This window comes from Squalius cephalus (assembly GCF_949319135.1).
Source record: "Squalius cephalus genome assembly, chromosome: 7".
Classification (NCBI taxonomy): Eukaryota; Metazoa; Chordata; class Actinopteri; order Cypriniformes; family Leuciscidae; genus Squalius; species Squalius cephalus.
Window position 1 is genome coordinate 9,646,014 of NC_137128.1, and position 23,163 is coordinate 9,669,176.

The following is a 23,163-nucleotide window of genomic DNA, read 5'->3' on the forward strand; positions in this document are numbered from 1 at the left end:
GGCTTAATCTGTCGGGCATCAAGGAGAAAGACAGGGCCTTCCTCCTTGATGCCCGTCTCGCCCACTGACCTGTTCGGCGACACCATTAACGGTCGTCAACAGGTTCCAGGAGATGAAAAAGCAGTCGGCAGCATTTAGTCAATATTTCCCTCACCGTTCAAGGTCTAAAAAGACTGCCACCAGGGGGCAGTCTAAGCTGTCATCGAGCTCCTCGTACCGGCAGGGTCAGAAGGAGAGTGTCGCCTCTAGAGGTCCCCCGCAGAGAGCCTGGGTCTCTAGGTCGGCGCTCTCGCCCACAGCCTCCTGAGAAGACGGATCTGAGGACTGTCCTTCAGGCCAGGAAGGCATCGGAAAAGAGGTCCTAACTCGCCTTGGGCCCTCATGAAACTGGTGTCAGTATCCCGCCGCCAGTGGCGCTTTGGGACGCATCAGTTTCCAGCAAACACACGCTGCTCTGTCTGCCCCACAGGCTTCAGAAGAGGAGGAAGCTAAGGCTCAAAGGGGAACACCTATAGGGTGCTTGAAGTACTGGATTCTTTTTTTAAGATCCAAATTGGCCTAATCTACATGATAATCAAGCAAGAACACAAAGGTTTGCCCCTTGATGATACATAAATAACTATAATTACATAGGAAATATAATTGATTATTTTTTGTTATGGGAAACAGAAAACAACACATTAATGTGTAACAAAAAAATGAATTTAAGAATGATGAAGAAATGTCCATGGTAAAGTTTGATGAAGTTTGTGCCACAACTATGTCAGAGAACGAAGGATAATGGGTCAGGATAATTGCATGAAGGGGGTGTTATAATATAGGATAATATCAGGAAAATGCAATTACCTGCCTCCTTGTTTATTGTAGATGCCTTTTTGTTACACATATTTAGCTAAAGTATTGAATATAATGCATTGCATTCAATGTTATTTATTTTTGTTTGTAAAAATTGTCTTATACTGTATTGGCATAGATGTAAAGTAATTGTTCGTTATGTATGTGTGTGTGTGCTCAAGAACACAAAGAACTGTGGTTCTACTCCTAGAACCTTAAAAGGAAATCAGCCATCTTGGTTGAGTTTACTGGAGTTCACGGACATGAAGAGGTGGACAGCTTGCAACTGCGAGGCCTTGAGGAGGATCTGGGAAACTTTGAAAAGTCACAACTTATGTCAATCAAAAAGGTTAGAACCTAACGCCTGTGGTAAACAACAGGAGTATAAAAGACTGATGAGCTGGTTGCCTCTTTGGATACTGATATGTCAGTACCTCCGACGCCTAGAAGCCCAGAGCTGAGGACAAGAAATCCCAAGCGGAAGACAAGAAGCCCAGAGCTGACTACAACTTTGATTCAAAATGTGATTATTGTATTTTATACTTTAATGAAGTTTTATTTGCCGTTACATTTTTGTTTATTATATAAAGAAAAGTAACCAATTAAAAGAAATGTAATTGATTACAAAAACTGCCTGAGGCTTCTATGTATGTAAGTGTTCTATGTGTTGTAAGACTTTTAATAAGAACATACCACATAGAAGTCTTCTGACCAAATTATAAGTGATTTTAAAATGCTTATAATTTATGCCAGACTCAACTTACTTTACCTAACCTGAGAATAATAAATAATAAGGTTAAAGGTGTTAAAGCTACACTGTGTGATATCCCCCATCTAGCGGTGAAATTGTATATGACTACCCAGTGAATATTAGTTTCTGTTCCTTTCAATTTCGAGGGCGTTTTAACTCCTACGGTGGCCGTATTATTCCAAGATTAACATGGCTTCCAGTTCGACTTCGTCCAATTGCGCCTTTAAAACTATCACCTGTGATCCGTCACAGCACAGATTTATGTTACAAGGTAAACAATATTTACAATATAAACAATTTTTCACCATTGACACGAGGAAAAGTAACACAAGTTATACTAGAGGCCGTTCTGGTGTTATGCACAACCATGCTATGGTTAGACAAGCAACTATAAAACTTTGAATTTACACAAATAGGCTGAATTACCTGTCGAGAAGAAAGCAGGCAACTTCGGCGTCCGTTTTAAAATATTTGCTCCTCATGAGCTCTTTCCATCTGGGAAAAGTTACTCCAGTATTGACTTTGGTCTTGCTGATTTGCCTGTCGCGTTGACGTTTTAATTCTCTCTTTCGCTTCCTTGGCGACTCTGCTACATGTCCTCGAAAATAGGCGTGATCCTCCATCAGCAATCTTTCAAATCTGCCGGCAGTCGTGAGTAATCTCCCCCTCGCATTCGTCTCTGTCACTGAGTGTAAAGCGCGAAAGGCGAAGCTTGAATTTACAGGCATGTCCCTCTTTGGCTAATGTAGTTTCAAGATGGAGGGGCAACATGGCGACCGGCATTCGAACCCCTCACCCGTATGTACTTTCAATGGCAGATTATAAACTTATGAGAATACTTTATTACTTAAAAGAAGTAAATATACATAATTAGCACATCTATTTTTGAAAGAACTAAGTGTTTTTTGCTAAGAATCAACTAAAAAAATTACACAGTGTAGCTTTAAGTTCAAATTACACACCGCAAATCAATTTACTACTTTTTATTTAAAACTTTGAATTATATTAAAGCATTATTAGCAGCATAAGAAAATGCAGATTTATTGAAGATTCTGTGAAATCTCGTTGTAAGAAGTGGAAGACACGACAACAATGACAAAGGCAAAAGAAAAACTGCAAACTTAGAAGTCCATTTCTCTTGCAGCCAAAAGGGGAACAGTCATCGATTGGAGGGCGTCCAGGTAAAAAAGTTGATGCCATGAAGTTCCTCAGGAAGGTAATCTTGGTCCACTGGCCCATTGAAGTTTGGGTTATATTTGTATCCTTTAGCGTAGCCCAGATTCTTCATTAGTTTGGTGGGGGCGTTGCGTAGGTGGAGGGGCACGGGCGGTAGCGGGCCCTGATGGTTTCTCAGACAGGCTTTGACGTTATTATAGGCCTTGTACACCTCCACAGACTTGGGTGCTCTGGCCATATAAACCACACACTGGGCCAGAATGACCTAAAATCATTCAAGAAGAGATGTAGGTGAGATTGAAGGTGAAAAGTTAGCAAGAAAGATCAGGATATCAAAAAACTACTTCAACAATATATAAACTTTATGGAAGCTTGTTTCTTGCACTGAAATAAAAGTTTTTAAAGTAACTGTAATTGCAAATTTTTAATCTCACCCTTTTTCTTGCAATTGTGAGAGAATTCTGACTTTTTTCCTCAGATTTGTAAGATTAAAAAACTTAAATTTGCGAGTTATAAAGTCCAAATTGTGAGATATAAACTCACAATTGTGAGAAAGTAGCAATTATGAGAGAAAAAAAGATAAATATAAATGTGCAATTCTGACTTTTTTCTTGCAATTGCACGTAAACGTAGATACAAGATATACAGGGTTCCCATACCTTGGTTAACTTCAAATTCAAGGACTTTTCAAGGACTTTCCTGGTCCAATACCCTCAAATTCAAGGACTTAATGTGGGGACACATTTCGAGTGAGAGCAAGGTTACATCGTGTACCGTGCAAGATAACTTTAACAATGTTTCATGTGTCAAACAAAACTATGCAAAAAGGCTTTTTATTTTGCATTTATTTTTGGCCATATGACAGAGATCTGATATTCTATTTGTCATAATTCTGTTTTGCATAAAACTGAAGAATATTCGGTACATCCTATACTGTATTCTAAAATGATCTGATATTAACTTTTGCTTGGATTATATTGAAAAAAGCTTAGGCTCATGTAACCAGAAGTTTTAAGATATATGAATATAATGTGTGTAATGTAATCTTCTCCCATGCTATCCACTTTGATAGTGATGGTCCTTTGGATCTCTGGCAAGTAGGGTTGCCACCTTCAGTGAGGCAAAATAAGGGAAACCCATACACGACCCCATAACTTAAATAATCTGTCTAATATCATCTACAAATATAATAGTTACCTGTCTACCAAGCTTTAAAAATGTATGGAATATTATATTAAGAGATTATACAAATTTAAAACAGAAACAAAAAAACAAACAAACAATAGGCCTGAACCTTTAAAAGTACGGATTTGTCTGTCTCTGCTTTAAGTCAGAAGTCCACCGCACCGCGTGAGCAAATGAAACTCTGCAGTTCGCCTTACGTTCATCATTAGTTACTGGACAGACCCATTGATACCTTTTTTCATATCTGGAGAGGACGTGAGCTCGACATGGTTTTAAAAAACGTGCATTACGCCCGCTTATAGCGCATGTTCTCTAGACTCCGTCGGTATGGAAACAAAGACGCTAACATGCAATCACCTGCAAATGCAAAGTGACATCACAAAACTTCTCTACTACTTCTTGTGAAATTTATATCGTTATAATTACTATTAGTATTATCCACACTGCAAAATCCTTATTTGTTTATTCAACTATGTGTGTATTTTTTGACATATTTCTGTGTGTATTTAACAGTTTAGGCGTGCCGGAGCTCAAGGTTCACTTTGCTTGTCTGGTTTCCACTCTGTCTCGGAGATGCGTGCACAGAAAGCCACTTGGAGAACAGTCTCACTTTCACAGTTTCAATAACTCTTATTATTAATCACGCACACCCTGCAGTTTAGCAACAGCAGATTATTTTACGACAATCACTGGTCTAGCTGATTTGGACGTTAAGTTTGGGCTTTTAGGGAGGAACGAATGTGCACCGAAATGCACTAAAATCGCACATCCCTAGTTTCTTGCTGTCATTGCTGTAGAGTTGCTGTCGTTGCAATGTCTCTGATCTCTGCAAAGATGTTGCAAATTTATTGTCCTTTTCACCTGGTAGAACTGCCAGACCGCTGAAAGTAGTGAAGCAATCTTAGCTGCGCATAGAGAAATTGTCTTGCTAGTTTTATGTCATCTGATCGGCCTTTATAGAGACCACCGATCAAACTACAGTGGGGGAAATAAGTATTGAACACGTCATCATTTTTCTCAGTAAATATATTTCCAAAGGTGCTATTGACATGACATTTTCACCAGATGTTGGTAACAACCCAAGTAAGCCATACATACAAAGAAACAAACAAAAATAAGTTCAGAAATTAAGTTATGTGTAATAATGTGAAATGACACAGGGAAAAAGTATTGAACACATGAAGAAAGGGAGGTGCAAAAAGGCATGGAAAGCCAAGACAACTGCTGAAAACTTACAGTAATTAAAGAGCAATCCAGCCCCCTGTCCGTGCAAATTAATAACAGCTGGTTCAGTCCCAACGGATGGCCTACAAAAAGGTCTCATTGCCAAGGTGTCACACAAGACACATCTCATGATGGGTAAAAGCAAAGAGCTGTCTCAAGACCTTCGCAACCTAATTGTTCCAACACATAATGATGGCATTGGTTATAGGCGCCATTCTAAGCTTCTGAATGGTCCAGTGAGCACTTTTGGGGCCATAATACGGATGTGGAAAGACAATCATTTCACCATAAATTTGCCTCGACCAGGTGCTCCTCGCAAGATTTCTGACAGAGGAGTGAAAAGAATAATCAGAAGAGTTGTCCAAGAGCCAACACCAAGTTGTATGGTGTTTTTAGGGTAATGTGCAGTGCCATTTCATTCATTTTTATTATGGCATCCAAACAATTCAATTTTGCTCTCATGTGACCACACTATATTCTCCCAGTATTTCACTGGCTTTCCCAAATGTTGTGCAGCAAACTTTAAATTCAGCTTCAACATGCTTTTTTTTCAGTAATGGAGTCTTGCATGGTGAGTGTCAGGGCCTGAAGTTAACTTTTTTGACCACCAGCCACTGTGGCAGGTGGATTTAAAAATCCACCTGCCACAGTAACTTTTTACCAGCCAGTTTTTTTTGTTGTTTTTTTGCCTCATAAAGGTGAAAAATAGAAATCACACAAACATTGTTCTTTAACTTGTAAGAATACACATTTAAGTGCTGTCAAGTTATTAACAAAATCATTTTAAGTAATAACAACTCTTAGACTATAATTTTTTTTTTATCTTTTTATTCATTAATTTGCTGTGTCACAGACATAGTCATATGTCATAGTCATATACACTGACTGCTGCTAATCTGGCACGCACGTACACACACACACCGTGCTAACTCAACAGATATATACCTAAGTTACCGCAGCTCGTATGTAAACAAATCACACACTGTGTTGATGGCTGATATAGTCAGTAGACAGTTCCTGGCAACTGTTAATTACAGCCTTCAGGAACCGTTAAGCAGAACTAAATTAATATTAATATTACTGATAAAGTTACCGGGTACCGGACATTTTCTCACTGGTTCCCAACTCCCAACATACAATCGCACAAACATCTGTGTAACTGTCATTGTACCATAACCAACGTCAGATTTGCTTTATCTATTCTCATCCCATCTCACCAACAGTTTAATACTTAACGTTACTCGCACATCCAAACGTAGAGCCTCATCTTCTTTCCGATCGCGCGAACGTTCCGAAACAGGAGTCACATCTTCTCAAACTGCGCTGCTTTCATGGACGTCAGTGCCTTGACCGCCTCTTTACATCAGTAATGAAACAAACGAAACGAAACGAAACTAACGAAACGAAATTACAAACGAAATGGCGGACTTAAAAAAAAAAAAACAGACGCAAAAAAAACAACTAATGAATCACTCAATTCTCATTGGCTACCCGCCAATTGCAAAATTCACCCGCATTTGGTGCGTGGTCGGGTGTTAATTTCAGGCCCTGGTGAGCGTGCATACAGGCCATGGAGGTGGAGTGCATTACTTACTGTTTTCTTTGAGAACACAGTACCTGCTATCTGCAGGTCTTTTTGAAGCTCTCCACAAGTGGTCCTTGGCTCTTGGACAACTCTTCTGATTATTCTTTTCACTCCTCTGTCAGAAATCTTGCGAGGAGCACTGGTCGAGGCAAATTTATGGTGAAATTATTGTTAATTTCAATTATTACTTTCCACTTCCGTATTATGGCCCCAAAAGTGCTCACTGGACCATTCAGAAGCTTAGAATGGCGCCTATAACCAATGCCATCATTATGTGTTGGAACAATTAGGTTGTGAAGGTCTTAGACAGCTCTTTGCTTTTACCCATCATGAGATGTATCTTGTGTGACACCTTGGCAATGAGACCTTTTTGTAGGCCATCCGTTGGGACTGAACCAGCTGTTATTAATTTCCACTGACAGGGGGCTGGGTTGTTTTTTAATTACTGTAAGTTTTCAGCAGTTGTCTTGGCTTTCCATGCCTTTTTGTGTCTCCCTTTCTTCATGTGTTCAATACTTTTTCCCTGTGTCATTTCACATTATTACACATAACTTAATTTATGAACTTATTTTTGTTTGTTTCTTTGTATGTATGGCTTACTTGGGTTGTTACCAACATCTGGTGAAAATTTCATGTCAATAGCACCTTTGGAAATATATTTACTGAGAAAAATGATGACGTGTTCAATACTTATTTCCCCCGCTGTATATAAAGCTATTATCGGCTGATAATGATCTGCGCCCGATCAATCGGACCACCCTTAAATGTAGAACAAGAATTGTTTTAGTATCTGATTGTGGCTCCCAGAATCTAAATTGGATCGAATGGTGATGTGCCTAAAGATTCCCACCATTAGCAGCAATTGTAGTGTATTTGTGTGTTGTACCTCACATTCGGGCATGCCTATGAAGTGACAGGCCTGGAAAGCTGATACAGCCTGAGTGAGCGCCACAGGGTCCGCCAGACCTTTAGAAGAGTCCACAACAGATCCAGTCTGTCAAGACGTTAACTTTTGGATCACACACTAATTATGAAGTTACTATTATGGTAAAACAACACAGGTTTTGGAAAACAAAGGACCAGCTACTTACCAATATCCTCACTAGCAAACCGGACCAGTCTGCGAGCCACATACAGGGGGTCTTCACCTCCCTCCAGCATCCTTCCCAGCCAATAGAGGGCAGCATTTGTTTCTGATCCTCTCATTGACTTGTGCAGGGCTGAGATACAGTTATAGTGCTCCTCACCTGTGTGACACAGAGTTTACATGTCTAGTGAACCGTGGATCTGACTCAATGTATTGTGTGTCGTGAGAGTTTGAGTACCTGTAAACATTTTTGTGCATTATGACAATATGCAGTAAACATATAAGCGTTAAAGGAACACGCCGACTTTTTGGGACTTTAGCTTATTCACCGTATCCCCCAGAGTTAGATAAGTCCATACATACCCTTCTCATCTCTGTGCGTGCCATAACTCTGTCTGACACACCCACTGCTAGCCTAGCTTAGCACAAAGACTGGAGGTAAACGGCTCCAGCTAGCATACTACTCCCAATAAAAGACAAAATAAAGTGACATTGCTATTTCTGCAGAGTGATTTACTCCAACTCTGAACGAACTCTCTGCTCCTCACCACGGGGCTTCTCAGGTGCCGCGAGCAAATCACTCCGCCCAAGTAGCAGTGCTTCGCCTTCTGAGAATATAGTTCCCAATATGTATACGGTTAGAAGATGGCTGTGTCTCATGTGACCTTGTTATTTGTACACGCTGGGACTATACAAATCACAACATGTAAATAGGAAAATGTTGGCGTTATTTTGTCACTTATTGGGATCAGAATGCTAGCTGGAGCCGTTTACCTCCAGTCTTTGTGCTAAGCTAGGCTAGCGGTGGGTGCGTCAGACAGAGTTACGGCACGCACGGAGATGAGAAGGGTGTGTGTGGACTTATCTAACTCTGGGGGATACGGTGAATAAGCTAAAGTCCCAAAAAGTTGACGTGTTCCTTTAAGCTCAAGACTGACTGTTCATACAAAAATGAACTCTGATTTTATAGCATGATCACTCTGTGAACACAAAGTTACAATGACTTATTCAAGTCAAGTCACCTTTATTTATATAGCGCTTTTTACGATACAGATTGTTTCAAAGCAGCTTTACAGTGATAATAAAATAATGCAACAAAGTTTTTTCTAGAAGATAGAAAGAGTCCATCTTAAATAAGTGATGTCTGACTGAGTGAACCGTGATTCACACTGACTGAGGACAATTACCATTATTATAGAAGTTTTTGGCATTAAATTTACTTAAGACAAAACATGGGAGAACAAAACGCTCAACCGCTCTCGTGAAACAGTCCTATTGATATACATTTCATGTTTATAAATTCCTAGAATATATTCCTTCATAGTAACGCTCACTTACCTGGAATGTATTATTTTTAATAAAAATGTGCGGAAAAATTGTGAAAACTATTGCACGTAATGTAGGGATAATCTGGGATTACATTAATTCTTGCAACTACACAATCCTGAGGGATTAAATAAAAATATTCAAATATATTTTTTGACAGTTCAAAAACATAGTGAGCTGCATGCAAAATATCTTATAAATATATATCTTAAAAAATTATTATACATAAAACGTTTACATTAGCATGTTGCTAAACTAATAAGCTAATGACAAAATACTTGAATAAGCTTAAAAATATATATGACACAAATTCAAGACCCTAAAAGCAACACCACAATGGGAAACGGTTGCAAATTTGTGGTAGGCTAATTCCTGGAAGTGCAACAACTGGACATCTTTTGTTACAGGTTAGTTTAGCCACACTACTTTCATTAGATGAAATGGACTGATTATTGGATAATGACTTCAGTGCAAACCGGCCATACCTGCTTTGTCATAAAGAATGTGGGATCTCTGAAGGCCCTCTTTAATGTGTTGCTCACGCACGATTATCTGCTGAGGGCCGCCGTTGGGCTTGGAGGAAGCCGCGCGCGCCTGGACAACACACGCCTGCACCGCCAGCTGAAGGCCGTTGAGAGCGGCTCGGGCATCACCATCACACAGGTGCGCCACAGTGTCCAGGGCTTTCTGCTCAACACACACCTGAGATCTGAAGACAAACAACACACTGAGCTCAGGCCTCTTTAACAAACCAGTGTTTCCCAACTCTTTTCATTTCAAAGTTTTCAAGCTTTAAAAAGACATTGCAAAAAGTAATCCATATGAATCGAGCGGTTTAATCTACGTCTTCTGAAGAGGCACTTCCCTACACAGAAGACAGTCATACAGGTGTGGAACAACATGAGGATGAAATGATAGATATTTTTATTTTATTTTTTAAATGAATGGACAGACTATCCCTAAACGAAATCTTTCCAAAGACACCTTGGAAATCACTTAAGGAACACAAAACTAAGCTCAGTTACTAATAATATATTAATGTTCTTCGCAGTCATTCATCTCAATTAACTGTGTGCAGATTGCATTATCAATTGTTTGGAATACTGAGTCTGTGCTTCTAAGAACCTACACTCACTCCAGTCTTTCTGGAGGTAAAGTGGTTTGCTCAAAGGTACAATGGTTCACAGTATCAATAAGAAAAAGGTGAAAACTAGGGATGGGAATCGAAAATCGATTCCAATTCTGAAATCGAATACATTTTAATGTGATTTCAAACCATTTTCAAGTGCAAGACGACGACAAAGAGAACTCAGTTCAGCACTTGCGCTGTGTGGTGAGCCGCTTCTCATATAGAAAACGATACTGAATTGAGTTCTTGTCCGCGTCTTCTTGCTCTTGAACGCACAAATACACACAAAATTGTCAAAATATCTTTATAAACACAGTCAGTTATGTCTTAAGTGAACGCAAACAGTTGAGAAAGAAAACACTAGATTGGATCCTGCATGGGCACTTAAAGGGACAGCACCTATGTCATTAAGTTAATAGTTGTTCCCTTAAACCCTAAGCGTCCCGCCGGCGGGACGGCACCCCATGAAAAAAATTCATAATCAAATTACTAAGCAACCACTGAATGATATGATACAAAATAGGTATCATTTTAAAGCTTAGAATCTCAGCTTTTCAATGCACCTATACATTTTATTCAACTCCTAAAAGGTGCTGAGTTATTCCTTTAGAACGGATTATACCGCCGGAGGGCGCCCCCTAGCTATGGAAAAAATTAATTGTCATATTTTTCAAAACTACTGCATTGATCAACACAAAATAGGCATCATTTGAAAGCTTAGAGTCTAAACTTTACAATGAATGTAGCCATTATGATTATCTCCAAAGTAGTGCTGAGTTATTTGCTGATAAAATGATTTTTTTTTTATACATAATTTATGAGGAAGAGGAAATTATTATGTACTGCAATGTGTCAAAAACATCATACTGCTCAGATAGTCATGTGTCATATGTCATTTGAAAGGTCTCAATGAGTAGAATACAACAAGCATAATTGTTTCAGGCTTTTACTAAACTTGAGCAAGGTTTTTGTAAAATAAGCCCCTCAAGAGACCCATGGGTAAACCATATATGGATGCTGAATTTTAGACACATTTCCGCTTGTAACTTCATGAAACATGCTCCGATTGTGGAAAATGACACATCATTATTTACAGCAGATGCTTACAATTAAAATGAGTCCAAACTCAACGTAATCCATCACTCAGAACTAAAGATATTCCTCATGGAGTTCTAATTCACAAAAAATACACAAACGCACGTAGCCAAGCGAGGTAGCTTAGACTTGGCCTTTTTACTCGTATCTTCATGAAACATACATCGATCATGAAAAATGACACATCGTTATTTACAGCAGGAGCTCATGATTAAGACGAGCCCAAACTCATCAGTCAGATCTAAAGATATTCTTCATGGCGTTCTAACACAGAAAATACCAAAGACGCACCTAGCCAAATATATACTCATGAAGCACTCGCGTTTGGTTTTTACTTATAACTTCACGAAGCATGCACATATCGTAGAAAAATGCACATCATTATTTTCAGCAGACTCTCACGATTAAAAAGAGCCCAAACTCAGCATAATCCATCACTCATATCTAAAGTTATGCCTCGTGGAGTTGTAACACAAATGCGCACATAGATCTTTATTATAGATGTAGCACTTATGTCGCGTTCTAACTCATAACTCAATGAAGCATGCATCAATTGTGGAAAATGGCACATCATTATTTACAGCAGAATGTTACGATTAAAAAGAGCCCAAACACACCATAATCCATCACTCAGGTCTAAAGATATTCCTTATAGCGTTCTGACACAAAAAAATACCAGAGGCGCACCTATGAAGTAGCAATAGCAGTGATGCTATGTTGTTTTGATGTGACGTTTCAGCTCATAACTCAATGAAACATGCATAGATTGTGAAAAATCGAACATCTTTATTGACAACAGATTCTCACGATTACAAAGAGCCCACACACAACAGAATCCATTGCTTTGATCACGAGATATTCCTCATGAAGTAATGCATACTTGGATAAAAAACAAGTCTCTCATCCTTCCTGGGTGCAAAGTGTTTTCCAATTTTCCCGGAACCGTCCGTGCTCTTTTTCAAACGTGGAATAACACAAAATATGTATCATTTTAAAGCTTAGAATCTCAGCTTTTTAAAGAATCTAACCACTTCGATCAACTCTGAACGAATGCTGACTAGTCTCTCTAAACCGGAGTGTACCGCCCGCGTGCGCCACCCATGGCGCCCCCTAGCTGCGAAAATATTCATTATCATATTTTTCAAAAATATTGCCTTGATTCAAACAAAATTGGTGTCATTTGAAACCTTAGAGTCTGAACTTTACAGTGAATGTAGCCTATTTGAAAAACTCCAAAGTATTGCTGAGTTATTTGCTGATAAAGATATAAAAAAAAATTCATAATCTATAAAATACTTTTTTGTACTATGTACTGCAATGTGTCAAAAACATCATACATCTCACGAAACATTCAAAAATCGTTGAAAATGGCACTTCATTTTTTACAGCATATTCATACAATTAAAATGAGCCCAAAATTAACTTTATCTATTGCTTTTATGACAAGATATTCTTCATGGTGAAACACTATAAAAAATGCCCATGAGGGGGCGTCAAGGTCTCAACAAAAATGCTATCTTGGTTCCAAAGGCTGTAACGTTTGATTACTTTATCCAATCACCACAAACTTTTATCCAGATGCAGCTCATATGTAGAGGGACTTCCCCAAAAAAGAATTTTCCTCCTACCTTATTTCCTTCCTGAGTTATTCCATGTCAAATAAGAAAGATATGCATTATCATTATAAAAATTATATTTATTTTTTGTCTTTTATCAGCAGTTTCTCGGCAGAAGAATGTCCAAATGTAATTTAATTTATATTTTCAAAAAATGTGAAAAGTGTTCTTTCAAACGATACCTACCTTTTGACTCTCCTTGCTATAGTTTTGAAGTTATGAGTCTTTAGTTTTGTGTATGTCACTCAGAAAACTTTTTTTTTATTGCTTTCCAAATGTGTGAGGACTAAACAAAAAGGCTACCTTTGTTCCAAATGCTGTAACTTTTGAGTACTTTATGCGATCACCACAAAATTTGATTCAGATGCAGCTCACATTTAGGGGTACTTCCCCAAAAAAGAAAATTTGTGCTACCATATTTCCTCCCCGAGTTATTGCATGTCAAACAAGAGAGATATGCAAAATCATAATAAAAATTATGTTTTTTTTTTTGTATTTATCAGCAGTTTCTCGGCAGGAGAATATCCAAATGTAATGTAATTTATATTTTCAAAAAATTTGAAAAGAGTTCTATCAAACGATACCTACCTTTTGACTCTCCTTGTTATAGTTTTGAAGTTATGAGTCTTTACTTTTTTGTGTGTCACTCAGACAAAAAAACTCCAAAAATGGCTCAGGGTTTAAGGGGTTAAGTTGTTTCAAACCTGTATGAATTTTGATGGACCCCATTCAGTTGATGGACACCACTGACTTCCACAGTAGGAAAAAAAAAATACTATGGAAGTCAATGGTGTCCATCAACTGTTTGGTCACAGACATTCTTCAAAATATCTTCCTTTGTGTTCAGCAGAAGAAAGAAATTCATACAGGTTTTAACCAACTTGAGGGGGAGTAAATGATGACAACATTTTCATTTTTAAGTGAACTATCCCTTTAATGTTAATCAAAGAACAAAAGAAAAATAATCTCACTCACTGATCTTGACTGAATAACTTTTGTCACTTTAATAAAGATTTAGTTTACGTTTGATTTCAATTTCTGTACCTGAACTTTGTTCAGTTGTATTTATTTGTGCTATTGCTAATTTGTTTATTTCTTCTTATTATTACTGTTTACTTGTCTTTATTAAAGGCAGGGTAGGTAGGTTTGCCGACCACTCAGCTGGAGGACACGGTAACAAAATTCAAATTCAAGGAAGGAAGAGGACGGGGTCGCTTGCGGAGCTGTGGGCGTGTTTATTTATAAATGGAAAAAATAAAAAAACTACAACAAAAAGTCGCGCACACAGCGCTGTAGCAGCAAAGAGCAAAGTCCAATGTAATCAGCGATCGCGTCCTCGCGCTTCCCGCACTCGCACTCGCACTAACAGCCCACAGATCTCCGCATGAATGAGGTTTCCCCGTCCCTTATGTGCGATCTCTCCGCGCCGAGCGGAGAGGATCGCAGTGCATGTAGTGACATCATGTTAGAATCACATGTAATAAAATACATAACTTTATCATTATGAATATAAACAACTAACATGGCTGTTAGTACTCACTATCGATTCTTCCTAGCTTCCGTGCCTCTTCCCCTCCTCGAGTCAAACGGGTGCGCGCATGTGGGCAGCTCCTGTAGCAGCAGGGGTGGTAGCCATGGTAGCGAGGGAGAGTGACAGTCGCCCAGCCAATCATTTCATTCGTTCCGAATGGAAATAAGTAGCTGTGTTTATTGCAGTCCTGAGAGGACTACAGACACTCGATTTTTATACTCTCTTTTTCAGAGTACTTACATTTTAATTATGTATTGGTATATAAAGACAGTTTAAACAAATTTGGGAAATTTTTTTTTCGAAAAAATCTGCCTACCCCACCTTTAATCTCTGACATTTATATTAGTTAGTCCAGTTGTTTTTGTTGTGATATTTATGTTAAAACCATAGAAACCATAGAGTGTTCTTTAGGCTGCTGATTTTTGTTCAGGAAAATCAGCTGCAACAAATGTTTCCAAAAGACACAGAATAAATATGTTTGATATACATGTTTGATAAATGTTTTTACCTTACTGGAATCGAAACTGGGAAACAATAAGAATTGAAATTGATGAGCAGAATAGGAATCGCTAAAATTCAAACAAGTGAAAACACATTTGCATTTACTCACTGTGTTGTCAAACTCTGTTAACTTATCAGTGGCTTTTCCAAATCCCAAACCACTTTTAATGCAGGCCAGGAAGCAAAAACAAACCAGACAACCCAAATCACCAGTGAAACAACATAGCAAAGCCCTGACTCCAGTGATGGTGGAGTCAGAAAATGTGAAAATCTATTTAATTTTCATGTTGGAATTTAAGATCTGAGACGTTGCTATTTTACTTACAGTTTTACTTTGTTTTCGTTATTACCACTTAACACATAATAACTGTGTCTCAAAGATGAAGCTGTCTGTCCTTAAACCATACACCAGCATGGGTGAAGGAAGAGACTGTAACACCCAAAATCCAACCAAAATCATACCCTGACCTTCAGCAGATTATTACTGAACTGCTGCGCTGGTTTCTTGTCCGAGTGCAGAACAGAGCGTCCTACGAGACCAGACCAGACGAGAGAGTCTGGATCTTTGCCCTAATGTTTAACTGGAGCACAACTAAGATCTCATCTTACCCGCATTTATGACAGCGTCCATCCATACATGCAAGTTAACAAAAAATAAAAATCTGACTTGGCATGCAGGGCTACTATATATTTAATTATTAAATCTTATTCTGATTAATTGTATTGCTTTCATCTTTACGACATTCAATTAATGTTTGAGGATACCATTTAAATTAAATAAAATGGAAACAAAAACAAAATTCTCTGTGACTTCTCTTATAGTTGCCATGAGTTCACATGCACGGAGCAATAAAGAGTTTTTGCCCAAAAGTCTTGGACGGGTTGGAAAAAGTGGCCTCTCAATTGTCTTCTAGGACATCTCACAGGCTTATGGCACATTCTCAAGCTCAAGGCGGCAGTCCAAAACAGTGAATCTAATCACAATATAGGCAAAAGCTCACTTCAAGAATGAATAAAGTGGCGTCAGTGAGTTTGAATTAAGGTATTTGGGGGAAGAAACTGTGCAAAGAGAAAGTGTGATCCATATTATTTCTCTAAATGAAACATATTTATTCAAGCCACAAAAACAAACCTGTTACTGAAAAATGCATAATACACAATCTCCTATGGTGAAGTGAAGTCAGTGCGTACATATATTTGTCCTAGATTGTTGTATCTTAATGGAAAACAATGTGAGTGACGCTGTGGTGCGGTATGATTTTGAACAGTCACAGTTGCTGTAGTCGTTTCTCTCAGACAGTGTGCGACCCTCCTTACGTCTTGTTTTGCTATTGCTTGCGGCTCCTTTAAGAGAAAGGGCTCTAACAGCGATGCCATGCAAAGTGACAGAACATCATTTATGAATCATAACCTGCCCAAACTATAAAGCATGGATAGAAAATCATGATGTTAATGTTTATAATATCTATATCATCATGATTTTCTATAAAGCTGCTTTGAACTTGACTAATAAAGCAATAGGTCAATAATTCAGTATGCTGCAGATTATGAAGGGTTGTTCTTAGGCCTGACGGGGAGCAGAAACCAGCTGAATCTGGAGAGTTTCATGGGATACAACAGCGATTAAACAATACTACATAGCTGACATAAAACATCTTCAGATCTTTCCGTTTCTACACTAGTGCTCCTACTCATCAAATGTTTTATACTCATCCATAAGATCCAAGTCACAGATTGCTCTTCAGACTGAGTCTCATAAAACAATGAGAACATTCGGTTCATTGAAACTCAACACCGGCTCCTAGCGTTTGTGTTTACGGCAGACGCTTCCATGACTCCTAAGGGCCCTAAAACCTGATCCGGAGCGGTTCACAGCTGGTACACTTGAGGTCAGGGTTAGAGACAACTGTTTGTCCTACTTACCAATCCCAATGACTAACAAGCCAATAAATCATCAAAATGAGGCATTAAGGTGGGTGGAAGAGCCATCTCTGTTTCGGGTGATACGCTGTGATAACAAGAGCACAACTGACACTTACTCTGAGCAGATCTCCGAAGAGTCCCGTTCCACTGCATCCCCATTCAACACCTGCAGTCCGAGGAAGTCTACAGCCCGACGCAGGATCAAGCCCATCGCTTCCACCGACAACCTTTCCAGCACCAGAACCCTGCACCGACTCAGCAACGCGCTGTTGACCTGGAAGGACGGGTTCTCTGTGGTGGCCCCAATAAGAGTGATCGTCCCACACTCCACGTGAGGCAGAAAGGTGTCCTGATGCCAGAACGGGAAGAGGAATATTGAAGTAAGGGAACTTTGCGGGGCAAGAGAAGATACCAAGCATTCCAAAAAAATGGCTAAATATCAAAGGTGAGTCAGTTCTAGAAGGAATGATGACAGTGTTGATATCTTTGTCTTAGAAAAGCTCAATTTTTAAGCTCTATAACTTGACAACACTAGTCTGAAAAAAAGTGCCAACTTCGGTACCAAGTTGCTACTGAAATTTAAAAAAATGTGACGCTTTGAGCGCTGTTGAGCAGATTCGTAAACGCTTCTGATTGACAACACTGTTTCAGACCTGTAGATTGTTCTAGAGCTTGCACGATTCTGGATAAATTGAGAATCACAATTTTTTGACGTGATATTTTAACGATTACTTGTGCAGATTTAGATTGTTCACTTTGTTCCGAAGTACTTAGGTTTTTGCCATGTTGCATTTTCTTCTTGGTTTGGTTCGCTTTTACAAGGCAACATTTCAAAGAGCACCAAAATGTGTTCAAGCAGGTGACGCGAGTAAAACTGCGCTTTCATTGCTCAGAGTGCACCTGTTTATGTTCCTCATCCGTCATGATGGATTGACAAGGGTTTATTGTGGCTTTAACTGCCGTTACACTCACTTGTACAAACATACAGAAGCATTTATACCCTCTCAAACTGAGGTATAGAGTGGGAATCAAGGCTTTGTCTGGACACTGGTTTCGGAGGAGTGCAATTACATGACATTTTAAGATGAAGAGGCGCTCATTGGTTTTCAACCCAGAGAATATGACACTACTGCTTTTTATGGAACAAATTTCCCATTATGAATTATAATAATTGGTGTGTTGGGTCTGATTGCTTTGTCACCACAAGCGAACCCCTCCAGAGCTCGTATTCAATCGGGGCGAGACCACCTTGTTCAGACCGATTATTATGCCTTGTTCTTTTATGCCTAAATGACACAAACTAAGGGAGAAAACGTGGCATTGTTCCAAAAACAAATGTTCCAAACAGGTGAGAAAACGGCCTTAATGAATTATGCAGAACTCAACATTGCATCAAGGTGCGTTCATATATAGACTTTTTCAGCAAATTGTTATGGTCGAAATCAAGTCATTTCCGTGCATTCTGGAATTTCACTTCAGAGCAAAAGATTTCCCCATGCAGACTTCGCATTGTATTCAAGATGGTTGTATTGAAGGGAGCTATTTGTCTGATTAACTGGACATGTTTGCACTCGGTGACACAGATGAGGTAGACAATTATCTTTATCTTCCTGTTGACCTCATTTTTCACCACATATTTTCTGTCTTAATAGGCTAGTTTCCAGCTTGAGAGCCTCAATGAGGCCACTTTGGTATTCTGGCAGCACACAATAAAGAGGCGCAATACATTCCAGTATAAATATATGTCGCTCCTTTTTTTGTCGGGGGGGAATATGTTTCAGGTTCTTTGAATCCAAGCTAAATAAGAAGGAATGAGAAGGGTATCCCCATGCCTGGCATATTGTCTGCTGCATTTAGAAATATAATTATGGGTTTATAAGGCCACTGGCGCTGTCGTGAAGGATAAACTGTTCTAGCTGCCTGGCATACACAAATAAACATGTTTCCAGGGTGATCCTGTGCTAGCTGTACCTACTGTACACAATAGGGCTGGGAGAAACAAAATCGATTCACCTAGCTATCGCGATTTTTATTTTTTATTTTTTCAGATTCTAAAATAGAATCGATATTAATTCAAATTCAACTGCTTTATTTTTGTCCTTGCTTGTAGACGAGGTTGACCGAAGTTAGCCACTTTCGTTCCAACCGTGAAATGTGTCATTATCTTTGAGTGTTGAGTGACGTAATATTCCTTTCAAGTTGACGCGTGGAAGAGACGTGAGACTGAACGCACTGAAAAGCCCTCGCTCATATGCTGAGAGAGATAAGACAATAGAGCTGCACGATTCATCTTTAAAAGACTGATCTCGATTCAAACACCCACTCGATCTTTCAATTTGTCTATTAAACTTTGACAAAATCATATCGCAACATTCAAATCTGTGTTGGCGCTGCCGCTGAGCCGGACAGAGTCGTCATGAAACAGCTTCACAAACACTCTTTTCAACCTCATATCATTATTTCTGTGATGCAATAGTTTAAAGTTCAAATATGAAAACTGATGTCTACGATAGCGATCAAAATCAGCTTTTGATAGAAACTTGTTGGTAAAAATAACGCATTTATTGATTACAAGTGACTCTTAAAAAATGTATTTGTTATTGAATCATTTATTCACGAGAATGTAGGCTAGTATTGTATGACAAGATGTGATGATTTGTTTTTGTTTATGACTCATCTTATACATCATGCACAGTCTGTATAAGTGTATGATTTAACTTTTCCCGATGGTCAAGTGTAAAAAAAATGTAAATATATTGCAATATCGAATCGCAATACTTACATTTTTTTTTAAAAATTGCAATAAATATCATATCGGCACCCAAGTATCTTGATAGTATCGAATCGGGAGATAGGTGTATCGTCCCAGCCGTACTACACAAGACATCTAACATACATGAACTTACATTTAATGACATGCATTGGTCACCAAAAGCACTTGGAGAGCCGCATGCAAAAACATGTGAATTTCAAATCAAGTGTCTGTATCTAAAATGCTATGAGGAATCAGCTGACGTTCTAGGGTTTTTTATGGATGTACCGTATGAAGTCAGTTCTCCTCAGGTGTCCTAGAGAATTACACGAACTATCATCATGTCCCACTAATGTTTTACAACCACAAAATGGCACAAATGTCTTGTCTTCAATTTCAAAAACAGATCTATTATGTTTGATGTTCTAGTGTTTTTATCTAATGTGCTGACATTCATAAATTCTTTGGCTTTAGCATCCAATTACTGTCTCTCTAATGTAAGGTAACTGACCTGCTGGGATTTGTTGAAGCGATGGATCTCGTCGATGAACAGAACAGTCTTTCTCTTGCACAGACGAAGCTCGTTCTGGGCCTGTTTGATGACCTCACGCACATCACTGGTTGACGCGCTGGTGGCGGAGAGTGTCACGAAGCGTCCTGTACCTTTCTTCTTTACAGAACTGGCAATAATATGGGCCAGGGTGGTCTGTGAACAACAAACAGGATGGGGTGGTGAAATCTACAAGAATCTTCTCATGATTGCATCAAATGTGATCACTTTTGACTCAAGATCAAGTTTCAATACATGTTTGTTGTTTGCAACATATCACTTCTATTTGAAATAGTTGAGAAAGGCAAAATTTGACATGAGCGAACTCAAGTAGAGGGGAACAGACCCCCAACATGTGACACTGGCTCTGCTGTAGATCCATGTGACAATCTATAAAATACCAAAAATAAATGAGTGAAACCAGATAGTTTCTGAATCCCCCAAGTCAGTTTTCCATTACACATCACAAAGTGAACTATCCATCACAGCAATCGAAAATAAGCTTCTAGTCTACGCTGAAAAGAGTACATCTCGACATCCATACAAGTACTGAAGGCAAGATAGTAAAAGGGAGAATGTCACAAAGAAATGTCTGAGCCACTCAAAAATCAAAAGAGAAATAAACATTCAAGCACATTACGTTCTCATTACTATAATGCAGTAATGAAAATCATCCTGTCCCACCACTATCTCTTCAGAATAGTAAGTTCACTGAATGACCCCTAGGGACATTACTCTAGCACATACACCTGTCAACAGCTAATGTGACCCTTTTCACGCGTCTTAACACGTCACTTCAGAATAGCATACAATTGGGTCAACTAGCTCAAATGAAACCAATGACATTCACTTTGTCATATCTCAAATGTCATTACTTTTGACCAAAATCAATTATTCTAATTGTAATAATAGCACTGAAATAAGCTCACGTTAACCTTCTACAAAAGATCTTTACTGTATAGAAGACATTAAATGCTCTATTATGGCTAAAACATTGACACACATACATGAGTTTTTATAAACTCTCAGGCTCTGTTTACACCTGGTATTAAGATGTGTTGTGGTTGATCGGATCACAAGTAGAAGAGAGACACATTCCCGTTTAAAAAAGGTGTTTTAATCCGTCTCTTTTGTCCACTTTCATCCACTTCCGTCCTGATTTCTTCCAGGGGAGGGTCTATGGTCAGGTAAATGTATGAACTTTTTCTGATCAATCAAATGGACGATTTAAGCTCACGCAATTCACATATGAACGCACCCGGAGACGACGGGAAAACACACAGAGAGCATCAGCTTTAGTTTCTGCTCTGACAGACACAAGACCAGTTGAACGCTGTGAGTGTGTGTTAGAAATCAGGAATGGTGAGAGAACATTGTGCTTGGGACATTTTTCATCTTTAAACCAAACTTGGATCTCCAGCCGACAAAGTTTACATCCCGTCTGGCTCGATCTCTTCCCATAATGTTACTGATTAGGCCAGTAGACGGAGAGCAGACAGTGTTTAGTGGCCGTTTGAACACATTCGATTTACAATATGTAAGCAATCCAGTTGAATGTGTTTTCAACAACAGTACATCTGGATGTGGTGGAAAGTGGTGGAAACAAGCTCAAAACATTTTAGACGCTGTTTACACCTGTAGTGTCGTCCACTTGTGATCTGATCGACCAAAACACATCTTTATACCAGCTGTAAACAGGGCCTCACAAATAAAGGTTCAAAAAAAAATTTTTTTTGGTAGCAATGCATTAGAAGAACCTTTTTTTTGTATTATGAAGAACATTTTAAAGTCAGTGAAATGTATGTGATTGTTGTTGCTATTGCCGTGATTTCATGCGAGTGACAGGATGAAGCTGAAAGTGGAAGGCAAAGTTATTTTTAATAAAGATTATGACGGCACATGAATAAAATAAAAAAAGACACTACACAATTATAATGATGTGTGCACTGATAAATAACTGATAATAAATACTGCAATATTTAATAAAAATAAGAATTATCCATTTTGATTTCATGGTGACTTTAATAGAGCATAAAGCTTGAAGGTATATCTAGTGCAAATGGGTGAATTAACTACAAACCAGAGACCTTTCCACAGCCTGGGGGCCCCCAGAGTATCAGAGATGGGATGTCCTGTGACAGAAGCAGGGGTCTCAGCAGGGTCTGCTCTCCCAGCAGTTTATTCTGCCCGAAATACTCCTCCAGGCTGCTGGGTCTCAGGACTTCTGCCAGGGGTTTGTCATTATTCAGACGCAATGCTCTGGGTGAAGATGCAGCGGGTGCGTCTGGACTCTCAGGTTTCACGTCTGGACTGATGGACACTTCTGTAGCGTTGCTCTCTGTGCCCAAAGACGCGGGCTTCTGTTTCTGGTGATCAGTCGCTTTAGGTCTGGGTTGAAACACGGAGAACACTGCGGAAGGGCGGGTGTCAATAGTGCCAGTGCGGGGTTTTTTGGAGGGTGGTCCAGATGTTTGATGATGAGCATCATTGCCCTGTAAACACTCATCCAAGTGCGCATTAATTCTGCCCGGGTCAAAGTCACACGCGCAAACCGGACACTTCACGGCACGATCACCTGACGCATTCTCCGCCATGCCCACACTGAACTGCTCTGCGTATTCCCCGAATATGGTGTGTAAATCACACCAAAAAGTCGTGCTTTCTTGTTGACATTCACCCACATGTAGAAAAAGAGCGCTCTTCCGAGAGGTTATTGTGACGCGGGAGAATGAAATCTCGTCTCGCGAGATTCTGTACTGACAGCAACGTTAACTTGAGTTCCACTGAAGTTCCACGTGAAGTTCGAAGTTGGAATTTAGAACGTCGCTTTTCATTCGCGAAACAAACTCACTGCACGGGTGTGTGTTTTACTTCGATTCATAATGAAATGGCTCTTGT

The 23,163-nt window shown here is 39.1% G+C and overlaps 1 protein-coding gene across 1 annotated transcript; it reads right to left on the reverse strand.

The window, feature by feature from the left end:
• Positions 1 to 1,347: 1,347 nt before the first annotated feature.
• Positions 1,348 to 23,163, reverse strand: wrnip1 (WRN helicase interacting protein 1). Its single transcript, XM_079876104.1, has 7 exons — positions 22,353 to 23,163; positions 20,227 to 20,421; positions 17,080 to 17,312; positions 9,654 to 9,877; positions 7,847 to 8,002; positions 7,642 to 7,721; positions 1,348 to 3,026 (listed from the first exon to the last, which is right to left on the reverse strand). The coding sequence occupies exons 1-7, from the start codon at positions 22,857 to 22,859 to the stop codon at positions 2,745 to 2,747; spliced, it is 1,677 nt and encodes a 558-aa protein (XP_079732230.1). The 5' UTR covers positions 22,860 to 23,163; the 3' UTR covers positions 1,348 to 2,744.

Coding starts and splice junctions, on each gene's coding strand:
- wrnip1 (XM_079876104.1), bottom strand. CDS start 22,859: ATGGCGGAGAATGCGTCAGGTGATCGTGCCGTGAAGTGTCCGGTTTGC. Junction 9,878..17,079: donor TCTTCGGAGATCTGCTCAGA/GTAAGTGTCAGT, acceptor GTTTGTCTTCAG/ATCTCAGGTGTGTGTTGAGC. Junction 8,003..9,653: donor CATTCTTTATGACAAAGCAG/GTATGGCCGGTT, acceptor TGTGTCACACAG/GTGAGGAGCACTATAACTGT.